General features: G+C 35.4%; 2 protein-coding genes across 5 annotated transcripts; both read left to right on the top strand.

Moving 5' to 3' along the window:
• Nucleotides 1–2,593: 2,593 nt before the first annotated feature.
• On the top strand, nt 2,594–5,553 carry LOC126666216 (glucose-6-phosphate/phosphate translocator 2, chloroplastic). The gene is made up of 5 exons (XM_050359221.2): nt 2,594–3,228; nt 3,393–3,618; nt 3,724–3,946; nt 4,567–4,780; nt 5,256–5,553. Exons 1-5 carry the CDS (start codon nt 2,704–2,706, stop codon nt 5,265–5,267), a joined length of 1,200 nt encoding a protein of 399 aa, XP_050215178.1. The 5' UTR covers nt 2,594–2,703; the 3' UTR covers nt 5,268–5,553.
• A 457-nt stretch (nt 5,554–6,010) lies between these two features.
• LOC126659333 (beta-glucosidase 47) lies at nt 6,011–18,941 on the top strand. 4 transcript variants are annotated; one of them, XM_050352729.2, is made up of 13 exons: nt 6,011–6,121; nt 15,604–15,716; nt 15,880–15,946; nt 16,032–16,090; nt 16,243–16,318; nt 16,412–16,486; nt 16,581–16,668; nt 16,760–17,012; nt 17,152–17,267; nt 17,772–18,027; nt 18,102–18,204; nt 18,299–18,407; nt 18,513–18,941. In XM_050352729.2, the coding sequence occupies exons 3-13, from the start codon at nt 15,895–15,897 to the stop codon at nt 18,700–18,702; spliced, it is 1,377 nt and encodes a 458-aa protein (XP_050208686.1). In that variant the 5' UTR covers nt 6,011–6,121; nt 15,604–15,716; nt 15,880–15,894; the 3' UTR covers nt 18,703–18,941. The 4 variants fall into 4 exon arrangements, with proteins under 4 accessions (XP_050208686.1, XP_055961233.1, XP_050208684.1 ...); XM_050352727.2 differs by lacking the exon at nt 6,011–6,121 and having other exon boundaries at nt 15,482–15,716; XM_056105258.1 differs by lacking the exons at nt 6,011–6,121; nt 18,299–18,407 and having other exon boundaries at nt 15,481–15,716.
• The last annotated feature ends 222 nt before the right edge of the window (nt 18,942–19,163 follow it).

The raw sequence follows: 19,163 nt of genomic DNA, 5'->3' as shown, positions 1-19,163 counted from the left end.
TTTGTTGTGCTTGGTTTATATGAAATTATGTTCGTTAAATTGCTCGCAATTATTCTTATTGTTTTTTCATAAAAGGACATGTGAGGGCAGAGGTATGGAGATACATGCCCCTACCATTACACATGCTTCAAAGGTCATATTTCACAAATTTGGCCTTACAATCTTACCTATAACTTGTAATGGCTGATCATCAGCTCTTTTCCTAATTAATACCACTTTTCCCTAAAAAAAAATCAAATTGGACCCTTAATTAAAAAGAAGGAGAAAATGCGGTTTGATTTATTTGTTCAATAAAAATGTGGTTCAATTTCTAAAAACATTATACAAATAAAAAAATCATTCAATTAGTTAAACCGTAAATATCATCTTACATTTTATTATTACTAATTCCATCGGAAATAGGGCCGGCGGTGGAGTTATGATCTGTTTATTAATTTTATAAATTATTTAATCATATGTATATGTTTAAATTTTATATTTGTGGATTTCTTCTAGATAATTTGTATATATATTATATGATATAAAATATGTATATTTTTTATTTAATTAGTTAAAATTGTGGTCTAACTGGTATAGTATTCATTTAGTTTTTTAGTATAGATATTTATCTATCCCACTCCATTATAAATGAAAATAAAAATACAACTAGTTTCAACTCAATTTCACGACTTACACACCAACTCAGCCAAAGAATCAATCAATGTACGAATGTACAAATAAAAAGCATGGTCACTTTTGTATTTTTCTTGATAATTCACCGGTCCAAAATTGAAGTAGATTGGAAACAATATGAATCACATAAATAAGGCAATTCAAAGAACACCAAATTGGACATAATATTACACAAAATTAAAATTCAGAAGTGCATGTCATTTTCATTCTGATCTTCTGCTACCCCATTATCAATCAATGAACTCAATTCAACAAAAGTTTAGTTTACCGCTCTAATTCGTGATTTTGAACAAGATTACCTTCAAAATAGACGTTTTAAACAAAACCGCCATTAAAATTATGGCTCGTTTTACTGTCGCCTCAGTTCTGAGCTCTAATAATCTTTTGCCACCTCAGTAAAAGGAGGTAAAATGAGCTAAACGGACCAATATGAGTGTATTTTTTAATCAATCAAGGGAAAACGCTAAAACCGGCTACAAACTCCCAAATTTATGATATTTTAATTTGAAGTCATGAGTTTATTTTTATTTCACATTTTGTGCCAAATTAAGATGAACCTTTGATATTCAAATTATTGTCTTGTTCAGTTTCTTGGATTTAGAAATTGCTAGCTGGAGAAATTAAATTAACGGTGCAGAATATACAATATACTCTAGAAATGAACACATTTTATATATTTGGTAAGCCAGGGTGGCTGTGAATCATTTATATCATGAAATTTATTTTACATATTTTTGGAAATTGATGATTAAAATTTGTATTTATTAGAATTATTGAAGATGGCTATTGGACCCATATGCCATAATACAATTCTAATTTTGTAAATGGCATTTTGCGCTCAGAACAATTGACGGTTAGCTTGTGTTTGTGGGAAATTAAAGTGGAAAAAAATATCAATTGTGGGGAAAAAGAGCAATTTTTAGGAAAAAGATTCCATCAATCAATTTGTAATAGTTGGTGGGAAGAAACAGTTGATTAATTTCTCATTATTTGTTTGTATTTTATTTTGAAATTTAAACGAGTTTGACACGTTCTATCAAGTTGATACAACACCATTTGAGAGAGAAAAATGTCATTTCGGTCCCTGAATTTGCAACTTAGAGTTAAATAACTATTTTTTTTTATCCATTTTGGTCGATTAAAGATATTTTTTTTCTTTCAAGTTTTTAGGTCAGTTAAAGACAGTGTTAGTTTATTTGGATTAGTTAATGACAAAATCAGGTCATCTCAATCCTAAACTTAATTTTAATAATTTAATCTTCAATTAACTCAACAATAAATTGATCAAAATGGTTGAGATAAGTTATATGAACTTGAGTTACAAATTAAGAGACCGGATTGACCCTTTGCTCATATTTCAAATGTGAAAATTGAGTTTCATGAGCAAGATTTGAAATTATTGATTTTGCTACAATCTCTCACAAATCTCAAAAGAATGTGGTTCCAATTTTTTTTTAAGAACAATCCGTAATTAATAAAAAAAAAAACTAAATTAAATAATTATCCAAAAAAGTCCAAACCAAAATTCATTTTGATTTAGTTAAAATAACTTACTTTATCAAATCGAATCGAATAAGACCAAACCATACTCATCCCTTCTCAAATCTGAATAGAAATTAAATAGCTGAACCAAATTGATAAATTCAGTTTAGTTTGACATTATAAAATAATTCGATGTTTTGGCTCAAATATGTTTTAAAAAATAAAAGTACCAGCTCGTTTATAGTTCAAACCGAATCAAGTTAAGAACCAATCAAACCGATTGGTTTGATTAAATTTAGTTTAAAATATTTTGTAAACTTGATTTAATATTAAAAAAATACTAAAATTTAGATTTGATTCGTTTTGTTTGTATGGAATCAATCCCACCCTTTCAACTTACAAATTTCTCTCCCTATATAAACCCCTTCTGCTATAACCTTTCTTCTCCAAAGAATCAATCGTCCATTACATCTCTCATTCTTTCATTTATTTTTCTTCAATCAAAACAACACAACGGTCCACACATTATTTAATTCTCACAACTTGAACATGAACAACATGATCTCTTCACTAGATCACTCCCACACTTCCTTCACTTCATCATCATTTTTCCTTCCCAAAACAACTCCACTTCATAAACCTCAATTCTACGGTCCGTCACTAAAATCCGTCGCTAAAATGTTGTTTTCTAGTACTGTCTCCCCAAAGCCACTTCACATTTCCTCACTCGAAAACTTCTCATTTTCCAAGAAAACGACCCGAGAAAAGAAAAACTTGTTAACAGTTTGCAATGCTTACGAGGCTGACAGGTCAAGACCGCTCGACATTAACATTGAGCTGCCCGACGAAGAGGCGAAACAGAAGATTAAAATGGGAGTTTACTTCGCGACTTGGTGGGCTTTGAACGTTGTGTTTAATATTTATAATAAGAAGGTTTTGAATGCTTTTCCTTATCCATGGCTCACTTCTACTCTCTCCCTGGCTTGCGGGTCTCTTATGATGCTCATTTCTTGGGCTACAAGGCTTGCCGATGCTCCCGAAACTGACTCTGAATTCTGGAAAACTCTGCTTCCTGTACGTATAGTTTTTCCGTCTTAAAATTTATAGCACCGATCGTGTTAAAAAATATGTTTTGTCAATTTCGTCCGTCTGATAAACTTTCAATATAATCTTGTCCACCTTATAAAAAAAATTTGAGTCCGCCGCTGCTTCTGATTGAATCTATGTTTTTTTGTTAGGTTGCTGTGGCTCATACGATTGGTCATGTGGCTGCTACTGTAAGTATGTCTAAAGTTGCGGTTTCATTCACACATATTATCAAGAGTGGCGAACCGGCTTTTAGCGTCTTGGTTTCGAGGTTTCTGTTGGGCGAGACGTTTGCTTTACCGGTTTATTTGTCACTTCTTCCAATTATTGGAGGTTGTGCTTTATCAGCTTTCACTGAGCTCAATTTCAACATGACTGGTATGAATACTCTGTTTATTTTGTAACATTGTGAAATCTTTGTTGTTTTTGAAGTGAGTTATAGTGTTCGAAGTCTGATTTATGTTTGTTTTTTGGTGTTCTCAGGGTTTATGGGGGCTATGATATCGAACTTGGCGTTTGTTTTTCGCAACATTTTCTCGAAGAAGGGGATGAATGGGAAGTCTGTTAGTGGGATGAATTACTATGCTTGTCTGTCTATGTTGTCTCTGTTGATTCTTACTCCTTTTGCAATTGCTATGGAGGGTCCTCAGATGTGGGCTGCTGGATGGCAAACTGCTGTTGCTCAAATTGGACCTAATTTTGTTTGGTAATTAGTACTATCTCATACTTTTTTGTTTGTAATCTTTCATTGCAAAGTCGGTAATTAACAATTAATTAGAGAAATTATGAACTAAGTTGCTTTAAATCATCCTGCTTGTGAGATATTGAAGCAATAATCAAGCTGTTAGTGATGACTTCATAACACGGATTATGGATGTCACGATGATAAGCATTCTTCTAGAACCTACGTGCTAAACGGAAACTTATTGAGTCTTACATTTCGACATTTTCCGTTTCGGGCCTTTCGGCGGTTTCCATTTCAGCGTTTCCGTTTCGGATACATGCTATTCCCTTTTGGTAGCTGGAATGCTTTGTTTTATGCTGTTTTTAGCTTGGTTTCCGAGTCTCTGATGATGACATAATGTTGTGTCTACAACTATATGATGACATAATGTTGTGTCTACAACTATATCACCTATGATCTTTAAGTGATATGAACCAGTCATTCAAAATCTATAAGATCTCATTATCATCCAGTCACATGTCTCACAAAAGGGATGATTCTTTAGATCCTTTCTGCTCAGAATTAAAGTGGAGATCGATAGCGATGTGATAGATTTCGATATTTTATTAACAAAAAATGTTTGTGGCTTGGAATTGACGCAGGTGGGTGGCGGCTCAGAGCATATTCTATCACTTATACAATCAAGTTTCGTATATGTCCCTTGATCAGATTTCTCCATTGACATTTAGCATTGGAAACACGATGAAGCGGATATCGGTTATAGTCTCGTCTATTATCATCTTCCACACCCCTGTCCAACCTGTCAATGCCCTTGGAGCTGCCATTGCAATTCTTGGCACTTTCTTGTATTCACAGGTATATATATTATCCCCATTACTCAAGTTAAATTGAGTATAGAGTCATCCCGGTCTTTGAACTTGTGGACCGCGTTCATATAAGTCAAACTTGGTAATTCTCTAGAATAAGCTCAATTATGCATAAGCATGTTGAAATTCTTTTCACCTGTTCTGAAAATACATGACTTATTTTGGAGACTCACGGATTAAATTATCAAAATATGCTAAGTTTGATTTATACGAGCCTGCCTCATAAATTCCAGAGTCGGAATGATCCTTTTCGCAAGTAAAATTAAACTGTTAGAAACGTGAGGTTTATTTTTATCTTTGAGGGGGACCAAATTGCCTTTTGAACATGCTTGGACAACTTGCCAACTTGTCTGTGTAGAGACAAATAGCCTTTCAATTTTCTTAGAGACGGTGTAAATTAAAGAGAACAAGGGCCAGTGAGTTTGAACATGTCTGACATTAAATATTGATGTACATTTGAACAGGCGAAGCAGTGAAAGAGTCGGATATCTCCGAAGATTTTTGACTGTAAACATTAGAAGATAGAAGAGTTCGGAAATGAACGAACCAGTTTGTCCGGAATGGTTATTGATGATGGCATTTGGACAGTCACACAGAGTTGCATCTGAGTTTCTTTTGTCATAAAGAGAAAAAGTGATGCTTAATATATCATCCTACAATTACTGAGGGCTAATTAAGTTTATATTTTGCCTGTCAATAAAGAGAAATTGGAGATCATGTTAATGCATAATTACAATAAAAAAAGATTTCAGATTTTTTGAATTTTCCTTGGTGTATGATTTCAGTTTTTGCATACATCTATTTGCTTAATCATGATGAAACTATAATTATGATTATACAAGGTCCTGAAACATAAGCAGCAATTTCCTTTAAACCTTATAAAATCTTTCAAACTATATTTAGTTCTCAGTTAAAAAAGAACGAGCAAAGAGTCAATTCGATCCTCGAACTTGTGACTCAAGATCAAATAACTCATTTTCAACCATTCTGGACAATACTCTCTATTTCTGGATCAATTAAAGACAAAGTTATACAATAGAACAAGTTCAGGGATTCATTAATTAACCTAAAAATAGAAAGTATTATCCTTAAGTGACCCAAGAAATCAAAAGTATTGCCCTTGATTGATCAAAATAGTTGAAGTGAATTATTGACCCTAAGTGACAAGTTCCGGAACCATATTGACCTTTTACTAAAAAAAAATTGAAACTTTTCCTGCCGCAATCATCAAGATCCAATGAAACCAAACACAATTTAAAGCAAAGGTGACATCTTTTTTCTATTTCAGCTAATGGGTTGCTGTAAAAGCTTACAAATTTGGCCTTCTTGGGTAATTTTCTAATTCAATTTCTGTTACAAAAGTTGTCCTTAATTTAATGCTGTGTTTTTTTTTTGAGGGAAATTTAATGCTGTATTAAACAGTCTAAAGGATATGCAAAATCTAAGGAATGTGATTTCTATGTAATTATTAGTCAATTTTTGAAGATAGAAACCCCACCTTAGATCATCTCATTTATATTCTGTTTTGTTTATATTTTTCTTTATAATTAATGTCACATCACTGCCTTTTCCTCTTTTGTTCATACTTTATATTATTAGTGTCCAATTAGATATGTGGTGATGATTGTTGGAAATAAAGAAGAAGAATTGAAAGAAGAATTAACTGAGAGTTGTACTTTATTTCATCAAACTTAGCTTGCTTAAATACAGAAGTTCATAACTGAAACTTGAGAAAAAATAGGAAAACATAAACATAAATCAGCAAAATATCTGGACTAACAACTCTCCTACGATAAGAGCAAAATAATAGCAATATCTTCTAAAGACTTGGTCTTCACAGCTGGACACTTTTGACACAGTCAGCAGCTTCAAAGGCACAATTCTCAACACTCCTCCTTGCCATTGAAGCTGCATACTCCCATCTTCAACTTCAATTCTTCAAACTTACTTGTAGGTAAAGCTTTGGTGAACACATCAGCAATTTGATCTTCTGATCTGCAATAAATCAATGACACTTCTCCTTCCTTTTGAATCTCTCTGAGAAAGTAAAATTTGATCTTAAAATGCTTTGTCTTGCCATGGAATACTGGATTAGAAGAAATTGAGATTGCAGCCTGATTATCGACAAAGACTTGTGTAGGCTCTTGTTGTTTCAAACTCAAATCATGAAGTATTTTCCTCAACCAAATGGCCTGATTTGCTGCAACTGTTGCAGCAATGAATTCAGCCTCTGCAGTACTTTGAGCAACAATTTCTTGTTTCTTTGAGCACCAATTAATTACACCTGAACCAAGACTAAAACAGAAACCAGTTGTGCTCTTCATATCATCCATGGATCCTGCCCAATCACTATCCGAAAAGCCAATTAGCTGAAATTGATCGCTTTTGGCATACTTGATACCATAATCAATAGTCCCTTTCACATATCTGAGAATTCTTTTAGCAGCCTGCATGTGTTCTTCACTTGCACAATGCATGAATCTAGAGAGAAGACTTACAGCTTGCACTATGTCAGGCCTCGAAGCTGCGAGGTACATGAGACAACCAATCAGGCTTCTGTAAAGATTCTCATCCACTTTAGCAGACCCGTCATCTTTGCAAAACTTCACTCTTGCTTGCATAGGAGTTTCTGTAGCCTTACAATTTTCCATATGAAATTTCTTCAAGATTTCCTTGGCATATTTCCTCTGACTGATAAAAATCTCATTCCTCTGCTGCCTGTTAGCAAAAATACTAACTTGTAGTAATCCGGAAATACGGAATCGATCCCACGAAGACAAGAGGTTTAAAGTGAGCGAACACGTAATTGGAAATTCAATTCGGAAAGCAACGATCAATTAGAATTATAGTAATGGCTACGGAATTTTAAACTAGTGAAATTAACACTTTAAGCAATTAAAAACTAAAGCACTTAATTAACAAACGGGATAAAACAATAGGAAAAAGGCGTTTAGAGGTTGCTAGTCATGCCAAAGTCATATCTAAGTAGTTTGGGTTAAGGTGATGGGAACTAAGGTCGGGTCAAGCTATTCTACGGAATCAATTCCGCTCTCTCGAGCCGGAATTGAAAGAGTCGAAATTTGATTAACAATCCCGAAATCTAATCCACTCTCGTGCTCATAAATTTCAAGAGAGTTAATAAAGCCAACTAATCAAGCAAACTCCACAACCAAAATAGCCCTAGATCATGCTAATGCATCTAGGTCTAAAGCATGTACTCCCCTAGGTATAGTCTAATTAGTTAACTCTCGTTCTCCTAATTAAACCACATAGCAAAGAATAAGAGGCCAACCTATTCTAAGCATTAAGCTCAAGAAGCACAACAACCAACATCACCCATAAACCCTCACCCTAATCACCTATCTAATCAATCATGGCAATCATAACAACCCCCAAACAAGGGGTTTAGCTACTAATCATCATCATGACATAACTAATTAAGCAATAGTAAAGATTGGGCATAGAGTAAAGAATAAATACCTTGGAGTAATAATTGAACTTAAAACACATGAACAAGATAATGAAGCTTGAATTAAAAGATCAATACTTGTATTTAATAAGTTTCCCAATATAGCAAAATCTGGAAATTAAATGAAGAACACCAAGAACTATGAAGATTCTATCCAAAATAGAGAGCAAAAAGGGAAAGAATTGATTGATTCCAATTGTTGTCTACAAAAGTGAATGAATCTTAACCTAAAATATAAAGTGTCTTATATAGTCTGGATAAAAAGGGAAATAAAAACACCCTAGTACAAGAGATGTTGGGCTAAAAAGGGAAGTGGGCCACTTAAAGCTCTTTCTTCAAACAAATTTCGTCTTCAGCTTTTTTCCTCATGTCTTGGTCGAGAAGCTCATTTAAGTTGAGCTTCTCGATCGAGAAGCTCCTTTGATGACCCTTCGTGCAAAATGGTCCTTCATGTCTTGGTCGAGAAGCACCATGTCTTGGTCGAGACATGTGTTAAATTACACATGTTTCTTTTGCTTCTCAGCTTCTCTTTCGCTCATGAACTTCTCTTCCAAGACATGCTTTAAAAAACTTGATTTCTCTTTCACTCTTTGCTTTAGCTTCCGACTTTGATATTTCTTTAATTCTTCACTCTTTTTAGCCCAAATAGTTCCGCAAACACTCCAAATCACCTGAAACGCCAACACACATAATAAGGTATCGAAACACCTAAAAACACATGTCAAAACGCAATAAAGCGATGCGAAAACTATCTAAATACTAGGAGTATTCTACTCCTATCAAACCTCCTCACACTAAACCCTTGCTTGTCCTCAAGCAAGAAATGAATCTTACTACTAACACAATCAACAACCTTGGCAATTATGAACAAATGTCAACAACGAATTCCCAATCAATGAAGTTACAAATGCAATCGTCTAATATCATCAACCAAAAGCGATGCAAACAAATGACGAATGCAATTATAATGACATATCCCGATGACAATGAGACTACTAATGATATGGCATTATGTCAAACAATCTCGAGCTTACCATCATCTACGGGAAATGCAACACATTGGTTAATCAAAATTAGCAAATCATGGCACTATGTTCATAAGCATCAAGTAAGGGCATCATTCCTCACAAGGGATCACTCTAACACTCAAGTGTTTCGGGTGCGAAAGTAAAGCTCAATACATATGCAAATTCACCATAGGCTTGCTCTTAGTCCCGGACTCCACTACTTAGTTCGGTAATCAACAACTATCATATGGACTTGTTAAGGGTTGTAACTTGGCTAAGGGTTAGGGGTAGGTAAAAAAAATGGATAAATATGGCTACAACTTGACTTGAAAACTTACTTATAAAACACTACTAACTTTCGATCTAGCTCGAAATTTTCCGCACTTGTGAACTTTTCAATCTTTGAATGCCTTTGTTTATTTTCTTTGTTTTCTTTTTCATGCTTTTCTTATTCTCTTTTCTTTTCTTTTCTTGGCATCTAAGTTTGTTTTCACATTTTCTTTCTTTTAAGCACTTGTTCACATTTTCTTTCTTTTAAGCACTTGTTCACATTTTCTTTCTTTTAAGCACTTGTTCACATTTTCTTTCTTTTTCAACAAGCTAGAATCAATTTTTTTTTTTTTTTTTTTTTCAATTTTAAGTTAATCAAGTCAAATTGGGGTGTTTTTAGAGGTAAAATGTTGAAGGGATACAATGTGTGAAAGTGTGGTGAAACCAATAAACAATTTGGCTAAGGCTCAAAGGGTGTAATCTAATGGTAAAGGGTAGGCTTTTAAGTGGTTTTAAGAAAATGGGGTAATCCTAATGCCATACTCATCTAGTTATCGACACTCAACCATATAGTCTCGAACGGACACCGAGCAAGTTCTAGGAATTAGGCATGCAACGGACACTCACAAAAGACAATTAGGCTCAAAACATGCTCAAATAAAAGTGGTGTCATGCCCAAAAACTTAATTCTTATGAAAAAGTGCCAAAGTGTGACAAATAATTCAGTTTTTGAAAGGTTCCTTTTTGCCCCAGCAGTGTGCTTCTCGATCGAGAAGCATCACTTAAAAGTGCTTCTCGATCGAGAAGCTATTTTAAAAACGCTTCGCACACTTGTTAGCAAAAATACTAACTTGTAGTAATCCGGAAATACGGAATCGATCCCACGAAGACAAGAGGTTTAAAGTGAGCGAACACGTAATTGGAAATTCAATTCGGAAAGCAACGATCAATTAGAATTATAGTAATGGCTACGGAATTTTAAACTAGTGAAATTAACACTTTAAGCAATTAAAAACTAAAGCACTTAATTAACAAACGGGATAAAACAATAGGAAAAAGGCGTTTAGAGGTTGCTAGTCATGCCAAAGTCATATCTAAGTAGTTTGGGTTAAGGTGATGGGAACTAAGGTCGGGTCAAGCTATTCTACGGAATCAATTCCGCTCTCTCGAGCCGGAATTGAAAGAGTCGAAACTTGATTAACAATCCCGAAATCTAATCCACTCTCGTGCTCATAAATTTCAAGAGAGTTAATAAAGCCAACTAATCAAGCAAACTCCACAACCAAAATAGCCCTAGATCATGCTAATGCATCTAGGTCTAAAGCATGTACTCCCCTAGGTATAGTCTAATTAGTTAACTCTCGTTCTCCTAATTAAACCACATAGCAAAGAATAAGAGGCCAACCTATTCTAAGCATTAAGCTCAAGAAGCACAACAACCAACATCACCCATAAACCCTCACCCTAATCACCTATCTAATCAATCATGGCAATCATAACAACCCCCAAACAAGGGGTTTAGCTACTAATCATCATCATGACATAACTAATTAAGCAATAGTAAAGATTGGGCATAGAGTAAAGAATAAATACCTTGGAGTAATAATTGAACTTAAAACACATGAACAAGATAATGAAGCTTGAATTAAAAGATCAATACTTGTATTTAATAAGTTTCCCAATATAGCAAAATCTGGAAATTAAATGAAGAACACCAAGAACTATGAAGATTCTATCCAAAATAGAGAGCAAAAAGGGAAAGAATTGATTGATTCCAATTGTTGTCTACAAAAGTGAATGAATCTTAACCTAAAATATAAAGTGTCTTATATAGTCTGGATAAAAAGGGAAATAAAAACACCCTAGTACAAGAGATGTTGGACTAAAAAGGGAAGTGGGCCACTTAAAGCTCTTTCTTCAAACAAATTTCGTCTTCAGCTTTTTTCCTCATGTCTTGGTCGAGAAGCTCATTTAAGTTGAGCTTCTCGATCGAGAAGCTCCTTTGATGACCCTTCGTGCAAAATGGTCCTTCATGTCTTGGTCGAGAAGCACCATGTCTTGGTCGAGACATGTGTTAAATTACACATGTTTCTTTTGCTTCTCAGCTTCTCTTTCCTCATGTCTTGGTCGAGAAGCTCATTTAAGTTGAGCTTCTCGATCGAGAAGCTCCTTTGATGACCCTTCGTGCAAAATGGTCCTTCATGTCTTGGTCGAGAAGCACCATGTCTTGGTCGAGACATGTGTTAAATTACACATGTTTCTTTTGCTTCTCAGCTTCTCTTTCGCTCATGAACTTCTCTTCCAAGACATGCTTTAAAAAACTTGATTTCTCTTTCACTCTTTGCTTTAGCTTCCGACTTTGATATTTCTTTAATTCTTCACTCTTTTTAGCCCAAATAGTTCCGCAAACACTCCAAATCACCTGAAACGCCAACACACATAATAAGGTATCGAAACACCTAAAAACACATGTCAAAACGCAATAAAGCGATGCGAAAACTATCTAAATACTAGGAGTATTCTACTCCTATCACTGCCTTACTTCAAGACCCAGAAAATAGGTCATCAATCCCAAATCTGTCATCTCAAATTCTTTGAGCATTTCAGACTTAAATTCGACAATGAGTTCTTCATTATTTCCTGTAATTAACAAATCATCAACATAAACAGAAACAATGATAATATTAGTGCCTTCACTCCTTACATACAAGGTTGCCTCGCTTAAGCTTTTGATGAAGCCTAAATTGACCAAGTGCTCATCAATCCGGCTGTACCATGCTCTTGGAGCCTGTTTAAGGCCATATAAAGCTTTCTTTAGTAGATAAACTTTGTCTTCTTGGCTCTGCACAACAAAACCATCAGGTTGCTCTACAAATATCTCTTCATTCAAGAAACCATTTAAAAAGGCAGATTTTACATCTAACTGAAATACTTTCCAGCCCTTTTGAGCTGCCACCGCAAGAAGCAATCTGATAGTATCAAGTCTGGCCACAGGTGCAAAAGTTTCTGAAAAATCTACGCCATAGATTTGTGCATAGCCCTTCACAACAAGCCTAGCCTTGTGCTTGTTTATCGACCCATCAGCATTGAGTTTTGTTCTGAAAACCCATTTGACTCCAATGACCTTTCTATTTGAAGGTCTTTGAACAAGTTGCCATGTGTGATTCTTCTCAATCATGCTCAGCTCCTCTTTCATGGCTAAAAGCCATTTTTTGTCTTGCATTGCTTCTTGAACTCCAGCTGGTTCTAATACTGCTACATTGCATCTTGCATATATGTCTGCAAGTGATCTGGTTCCTTTGACAGGTGGGTCATCAATATCATCTTCGTTGGGCAGAAAATTGATTGAAGCTTTTCCTCCTTCATTTTCTAAATTCCAGTCCCACTTATCATCCTCCATGAACACTACATCTCTGCTCATTAGAATTTTATTAGATTGCACATGAAAAATTCTATAAGCTTTAGAGGAATTGCTATAGCCTATAAAAATGCCAGGTTCAGCCTTTTTATCAAGTTTGTCTCTCTTGATCTTTGGCACATGAGTAAAACACAGACAACCAAATATTTTTAAATTTCTCAGATTAGGTTTGAACCCATACCATGCCTCAAAAGGAGTCTTCCCATTTACAGCCTTTGTAGGAAGTCTGTTTAATAAGAACACGGCTGTGTTTGTTGCTTCTGCCTAATATTCCTTAGGCAACTCCTTTTCATGCATCATACATCTTGCCATTTCAAAGATGGTTCTGTTCTTCCTTTCGCTCACTCCATTTTGTTGTGGAGTGTATGGGGCTGTCAGTTGATGCTCAATGCCTGCTTCCTCACAAAATTGATTGAATTGATTTGAAGTATACTCTTTGCCATTGTCAGATCTCAATATTTGAATGGTACAACCACTTTGATTTTCAATCCATTGCTTAAATCTCCAAAAGATGCCTGCAACTTCAGATTTAAACCTGAGAAAATAAATCCAACACATGCGAGTGAAGTCATCAACAAAGATTATGTAATATTTACTCCCTTGAAGTGAAGGAGTTCTCTGAGGTCCTGCGAGATCTGTGTGGATGAGTTGCAGCTTTTCAGTTGCTCTCCATGAAGATTTCTGAAATGGAAGTCTTGCTTTCTTTCCATATTGACAGGCTTTGCAACCTTGTAATTCTGATTCCAGTTGAGGCAGTCCTTGGGCAAGTTCTTTTCTTTGCAAGTTCAAAACTGCAGCATGGTGGAAATGACCCAATCTTTTGTGCCAGGTTTCAGTAATGCCAGCAATTGTGGAATAAGCTGTCTGCTCATTCTTCATCGGATCAAGAGAAAAACTTTTGCCACTCATCTTGATTTTAAAAATCTCCTGGTCACTTGCATCTTTAATTAAACATTGCTTATTTTCAAAAATTACTTTGAAACCCTTCTCAAGTAGCTGCCCAACACTTAACAAATTTTGATCAATTTTAGGTACAAAATAAACATCTGAAATTAATTTTGTACCTGTGCAAGTTTCAATTGCCACCGTTCCCCTTCCTTTGACTGCTATATGATCACCATTGCCAATTCTGACACTTGACATTTTAGACTTGTCAAGGTCTTTGAAAAGATTTTCATCATAAGTCATGTGATTTGTACAACCACTGTCAATGAGCCAATTCTCACTTGGACTGCTGCTAGCAAAGCATGTGGCTACGAATAACTGCTCCTCCTCCTCCTCATCTTGTTGGTTTGCAACTTGAGCTTCAATTTGAGGCTGAGTGTTGGTTCTGCAGATCCTTTGATGATGTCCCATTTTTTGACATTTCTCACACTGCTGATCTGGCCTTCTCCAGCACTTGAAAGGGGGATGACCCTTCTTTCCACAATGCTTACAAGGAGGAAAATCAGATCTGATTCCCGCGTTAGTTCTTAGAGAATCAAAACCTGAATTTTCCTTCTTGTCATTTTTCCATTTACCTCCTTGGTTTGTTTGTGCTTTTGCAAATAAAGCACCTTCAATAGATCCTTCAGATCTCATGATTCTCCTCTGCTCTTGTGCCTGCAAAGCATTCAATAATTCTGCCAAAGTAATCTTTGACAGATCCTTAGCATTTTCCAAAGAGGAAATGGTTGCTTCAAACATTTCAGGAACAGTTACAAGAATTTTTTGAACCAATCTAGAATCAGAAAATTCAGATCCAAGTAACCTTACTTTGTTGGCAATGGAGAGTAATCTATCAGAATACTCTTTGATGGTGTCTGAATCCTTCATCTTTTGAAGCTCAAATTCTCTAATCAAATTGAGAACCTTCCTTTAATCCTTTCATCTCCTTCATATTCTTTTTTCAGAAAATCCCAGACCTTAAAAGCCGATTTTATTGTCATAATTCTGACAAAAATTTCGGGTGAAACAGCAGTGAACAACACAGCTTTAGCCTTTGATTTTCTTGTTTTCTTCTCCTTGTGATTCTTAAGTTGTGCCATGGTTGGATTTGCAGGCAAGGGAGGAACTTCGTAGTCCTCCTCAACCGCTTCCCAGAGATCATTTGCCTCAAGATGTGCCTCCATTCTAGCAGCCCAGATGTGATAGCCTTCACCACTAAAGATAGGTGGTGCAAGTGCTGTAAAAGGAGATTCTGAATCCATAGCAGCAGAATAGATCCTCTCAGTTATAGGTCCCTCAAGAAGAGAGCTTTGATACCAATTTGTTGGAAATAAAGAAGAAGAATTGAAATAATAATTGAAAGAAGAATTAACTGAGAGTTGTACTTTATTTCATCAAACTTAGCTTGCTTAAATACAGAAGTTCATAACTGAAACTTGAGAAAAAATAGGAAAAGATAAACATAAATCAGCAAAATATCTGGACTAACAACTCTCCTACGATAAGAGCAAAATAATAGCAATATCTTCTAAAGACTTGGTCTTCACAGCTGGACACTTTTGACACAGTCAGCAGCTTCAAAGGCACAATTCTCAACAATGATGACTCAACATTATTATTACACATTCTGATAATATATTTCTGTTCTTTATGCTTTTGAGCTGCATAGTTTGTTATGGAGTTCTGGTTGATGATGTGTAATGCTTTCTTGTTGTTAACAGTTTTCGTCTCGGTTCTTACGGTATCTTGTACTTCGGTTTCTCTAGAAGAGAATTCGGATTCTTCTCCGTTTTCAAGTAGCTTTCTCTTTGGAACTGCATCCTCTTCTTACCAGGTTTTTGTTTTGTTGCCTTCATTTACTAGAACATTAATATTAAAGTTCTCTGTAGAGGTATCAATGTTTGAGTCTTATCATTTCGGATTGGATTAATAGGTCAGATCAAAATTTGCCCCTGTTTGTTTTTGTTGGGGTTTATAAGTTTCTTCATGTTCTGCAGTATGAAGGAGCTTACATGAGTGATGGTAAAGGACTTAACAATTGGGACAATTTTACTCATAAGCCGGGTTAGATGCTTTAAACTTCTACAAGTAACGAATTTTTGTCTTTTTTGTTATGGTTATAACAACAGCTATGGTGGTTCTTTGGTAGGTAATATCTTAGATGGAAGTAATGGAGACGTTGCTACGGATCATTATCACAGATATCTGGTTCTCATCTTGCAAATTGCAGCTTTTTGTCAATTTTCGATACGAGTTCCTTTACAATAGAAAGCTGTTCTCAATTTTTGATATGAAGTATTTTAACGACATGAAAAAAAGCTGACTAACTAAGTTGATGTGTTATGAACTTGAAAAAACAGGAAGACATGGATCTAATGGTAGATATTGGAGTCAATAGTTATCGGTTCTCCATCTCATGGTCAAGAATCCTACCTAGTGAGCTTATAATTTCTTCATTAGAAAATGGATTTCTGAGGTTTAAGTTCCACCAATTATATCTCTAACTATCATTGTCTTGCTTGAAACAAGATGGAAGATTCGGAAACGTAAACCAGGCCGGAATCAACCATTATAACATGTTCATTGACGGTCTTCTTCATAAAGGTTCATATTATGTGTAGAACAAAGTAAAAATAAGCACAGAAATTAGTTTTTTTGTCATATTTTCCTTTCAACATTGCTTTTGTCCTGGTTTCAGGGATCCAACCCTTTGTGTCGTTGACTCACTTTGACATTCCTCAGGAACTTGAAGATAAATACGGGTCTTGGCTAAGTCCTGAAGTGCAGTAAGTATCTGATTCCGATCTCTTACTCGGCAGTATTTTTATGCAGTCTGCCTCTTACTTGGGTTTAATTGATGTGAGTTTTACTTTTCAGGGTAGACTTCAAATATTTTGCAGATATCTGTTTCAGATCCTTTGGCAACAGAGTTAAACACTGGACCACCTTCAATGAGCCCAATGTCGCTGCAATTCGTAGTTATAGAACAGGAATTTTTCCACCAGCTCATTGCTCCAGCTCATTTGGGAACTGTAGCAATGGAGATTCAGAGAGGGAGCCTTTTATTGCAGCACATAACATGATCCTATCTCATGCAGCTGCTGTCGACGTTTACAGAACTAAATACCAGGTGCTTATCGATGTTCAGAATGACTGAATAATTTTTCTGCACACCTGAAACTCATTAGTGCAATCTGAAAGCAAATAATTTATAGAACTAAGTTTTTCTATCAATCATTTGGCATCTGACATTCTTAATAAGTATTCAGAAAGAACAAGGTGGAAGGATAGGAATCGTTATAAATACTCTATGGTATGAACCTATCAGCAATTCCATGGAAGACAAACTAGCAGTTGAAAGAGCTCGAGCTTTCTATATGAATTGGTAGGGTCATTAGCCAAAATGGTACCCAACCTTCGCACCTTGTATCAAAATGGTACCCAACCTTTAATTTGTATCAAAATGGTACCCAACCTTGTAACATTTGTTTCAAAATGGTTTTTTTAACATTTTTCAGCCACTTTTGATGTCGTGGCAACCGGAAAAATAATTTTTTTATTAATGTAAAATAAGAGTTCGTTTTAATTTTTTAAATTATATAAAATCTTATTTGTCATGGGATGTGAAAAAAATATAAAAAAATTAGTTTTCCGGTTGCCACATTATCAAAAGTGGCCGGAAATTGTTTAAAAAACCATTTTGATACAAACGTTAGAAGGTTGGGTACCATTTTGATACAAATTAAAGGTTAGGTACCATTTTGATACAAGGTGCAAAGGTTGGGTACCATTTTGGCTAATAACCCGAATTGGTAAGCATCTGTGTCCTTCTAATTTCTTTGAAAGAATGGTTTTTAGATCACATTACTATCGAAAACATCTACTTCAGGTTCCTAGATCCAATAATATTTGGAAAATATCCATCAGAAATGCGTGAAATTCTCGGAGATGACTTGCCTTCATTTTCAAGCAATGAACTGCAGAAGCTGAAAAGCGGACTAGACTTCATTGGCATAAATCACTATAACAGTTTTTACATTAAAGACTGCATGTTTTCTTCCTGCAAACAAGGTCCAGGAGCTTCAAAGACTGAAGGATTTGCTTTCCGGACTGCAGTAAGAGATGGACATTTCATTGGCGAGCCCGTACGTGACCAATGCTCGTCTCCAATCGACAATTTACCTTCTTGATGATTAACTTGGGATTTGTGCTCATGTAGACCTCACTTGACTGGCTATATGTTTATCCAAAAGGAATGGAACAAATAGTAATGTACATTAAAGAAAGATACAACAACACACCAATGTTCATTACAGAAAATGGCAAGTGATGTTAATTCTGTCATCGTATTTCCGTGAAGTATTTGTTTTTCTTTCTTTGGACATCAGAAGTTACATAACTTTTTTGTTCTCGTAGGATATGGCGAGAAGGAAAGTCACAATACCACTATGGAAGTTTTACTCAATGATGCCAAGAGAGTAGAGTACATGAACAGCTATTTGGAGTCTTTGACAATAGCTGTAAGGTAGTATCAGTGCTCGTCACCTACGCCTCCGTACTGTTAGTCCTTGATATTGGAATTCCTTCATAAAAGCTAACTATGTTGTAACGTGTTCGAACATATGATCAGGAAAGGAGCAGATGTACGAGGATATTTTGCGTGGTCATTGCTTGACAACTTTGAGTGGATGGATGGATATACAGTAAGGTTCGGGCTCTACCATGTTGAGTTTTCCACGCTAAAGAGAACTCAGAAGCTATCAGCAACTTGGTACAGGGACTATATTTCCAACCATAGGGCTCATAGAAGCTGTATCTGATAGCATATATTCCCTAAAGCAGCTATGTTTCCTGCACCGGTCCTCCATTTAAATAGGCTTTTCATAGTTGTGCTTAATTGCAAGGAATCTGTGAAATTTTTGTTCTAAAGTAACACAAACATTTGCCTTAGCTCATAACTGCGTTACTAATGGATGTACTGCTGAAACATTGTTAATGAATTGAATAATATACTTCGTCTTTGTGTGATATCAATCTCTAGATATCGCCTTTTGTCTCATGGAACTGTATTCCTTTGCTATAGTCTGCTTTGTTCTCTTTAACTTTAACCTCATTAGGATGCTGAAAATAGTAATTTTTAAGTTTAAATAATCAAAAGTAGACCAGAATTTCAAAAAAAAAAAAAAAAAAAGTAGACCAGCAATATAGGTCTGTTGCAACTTGCAATTATTTTGGAGATATTTATAAAAGCTGAAAGGGCCCAGAGTGTTACATATCACCA

The sequence above is a fragment of the Mercurialis annua genome, linkage group LG1-X (genome assembly GCF_937616625.2).
Source record: "Mercurialis annua linkage group LG1-X, ddMerAnnu1.2, whole genome shotgun sequence".
Taxonomy (NCBI): Eukaryota; Viridiplantae; Streptophyta; class Magnoliopsida; order Malpighiales; family Euphorbiaceae; genus Mercurialis; species Mercurialis annua.
Note: the sequence above shows the minus strand (reverse complement) of the source record. Positions and strands in the feature narration are given on the sequence as shown.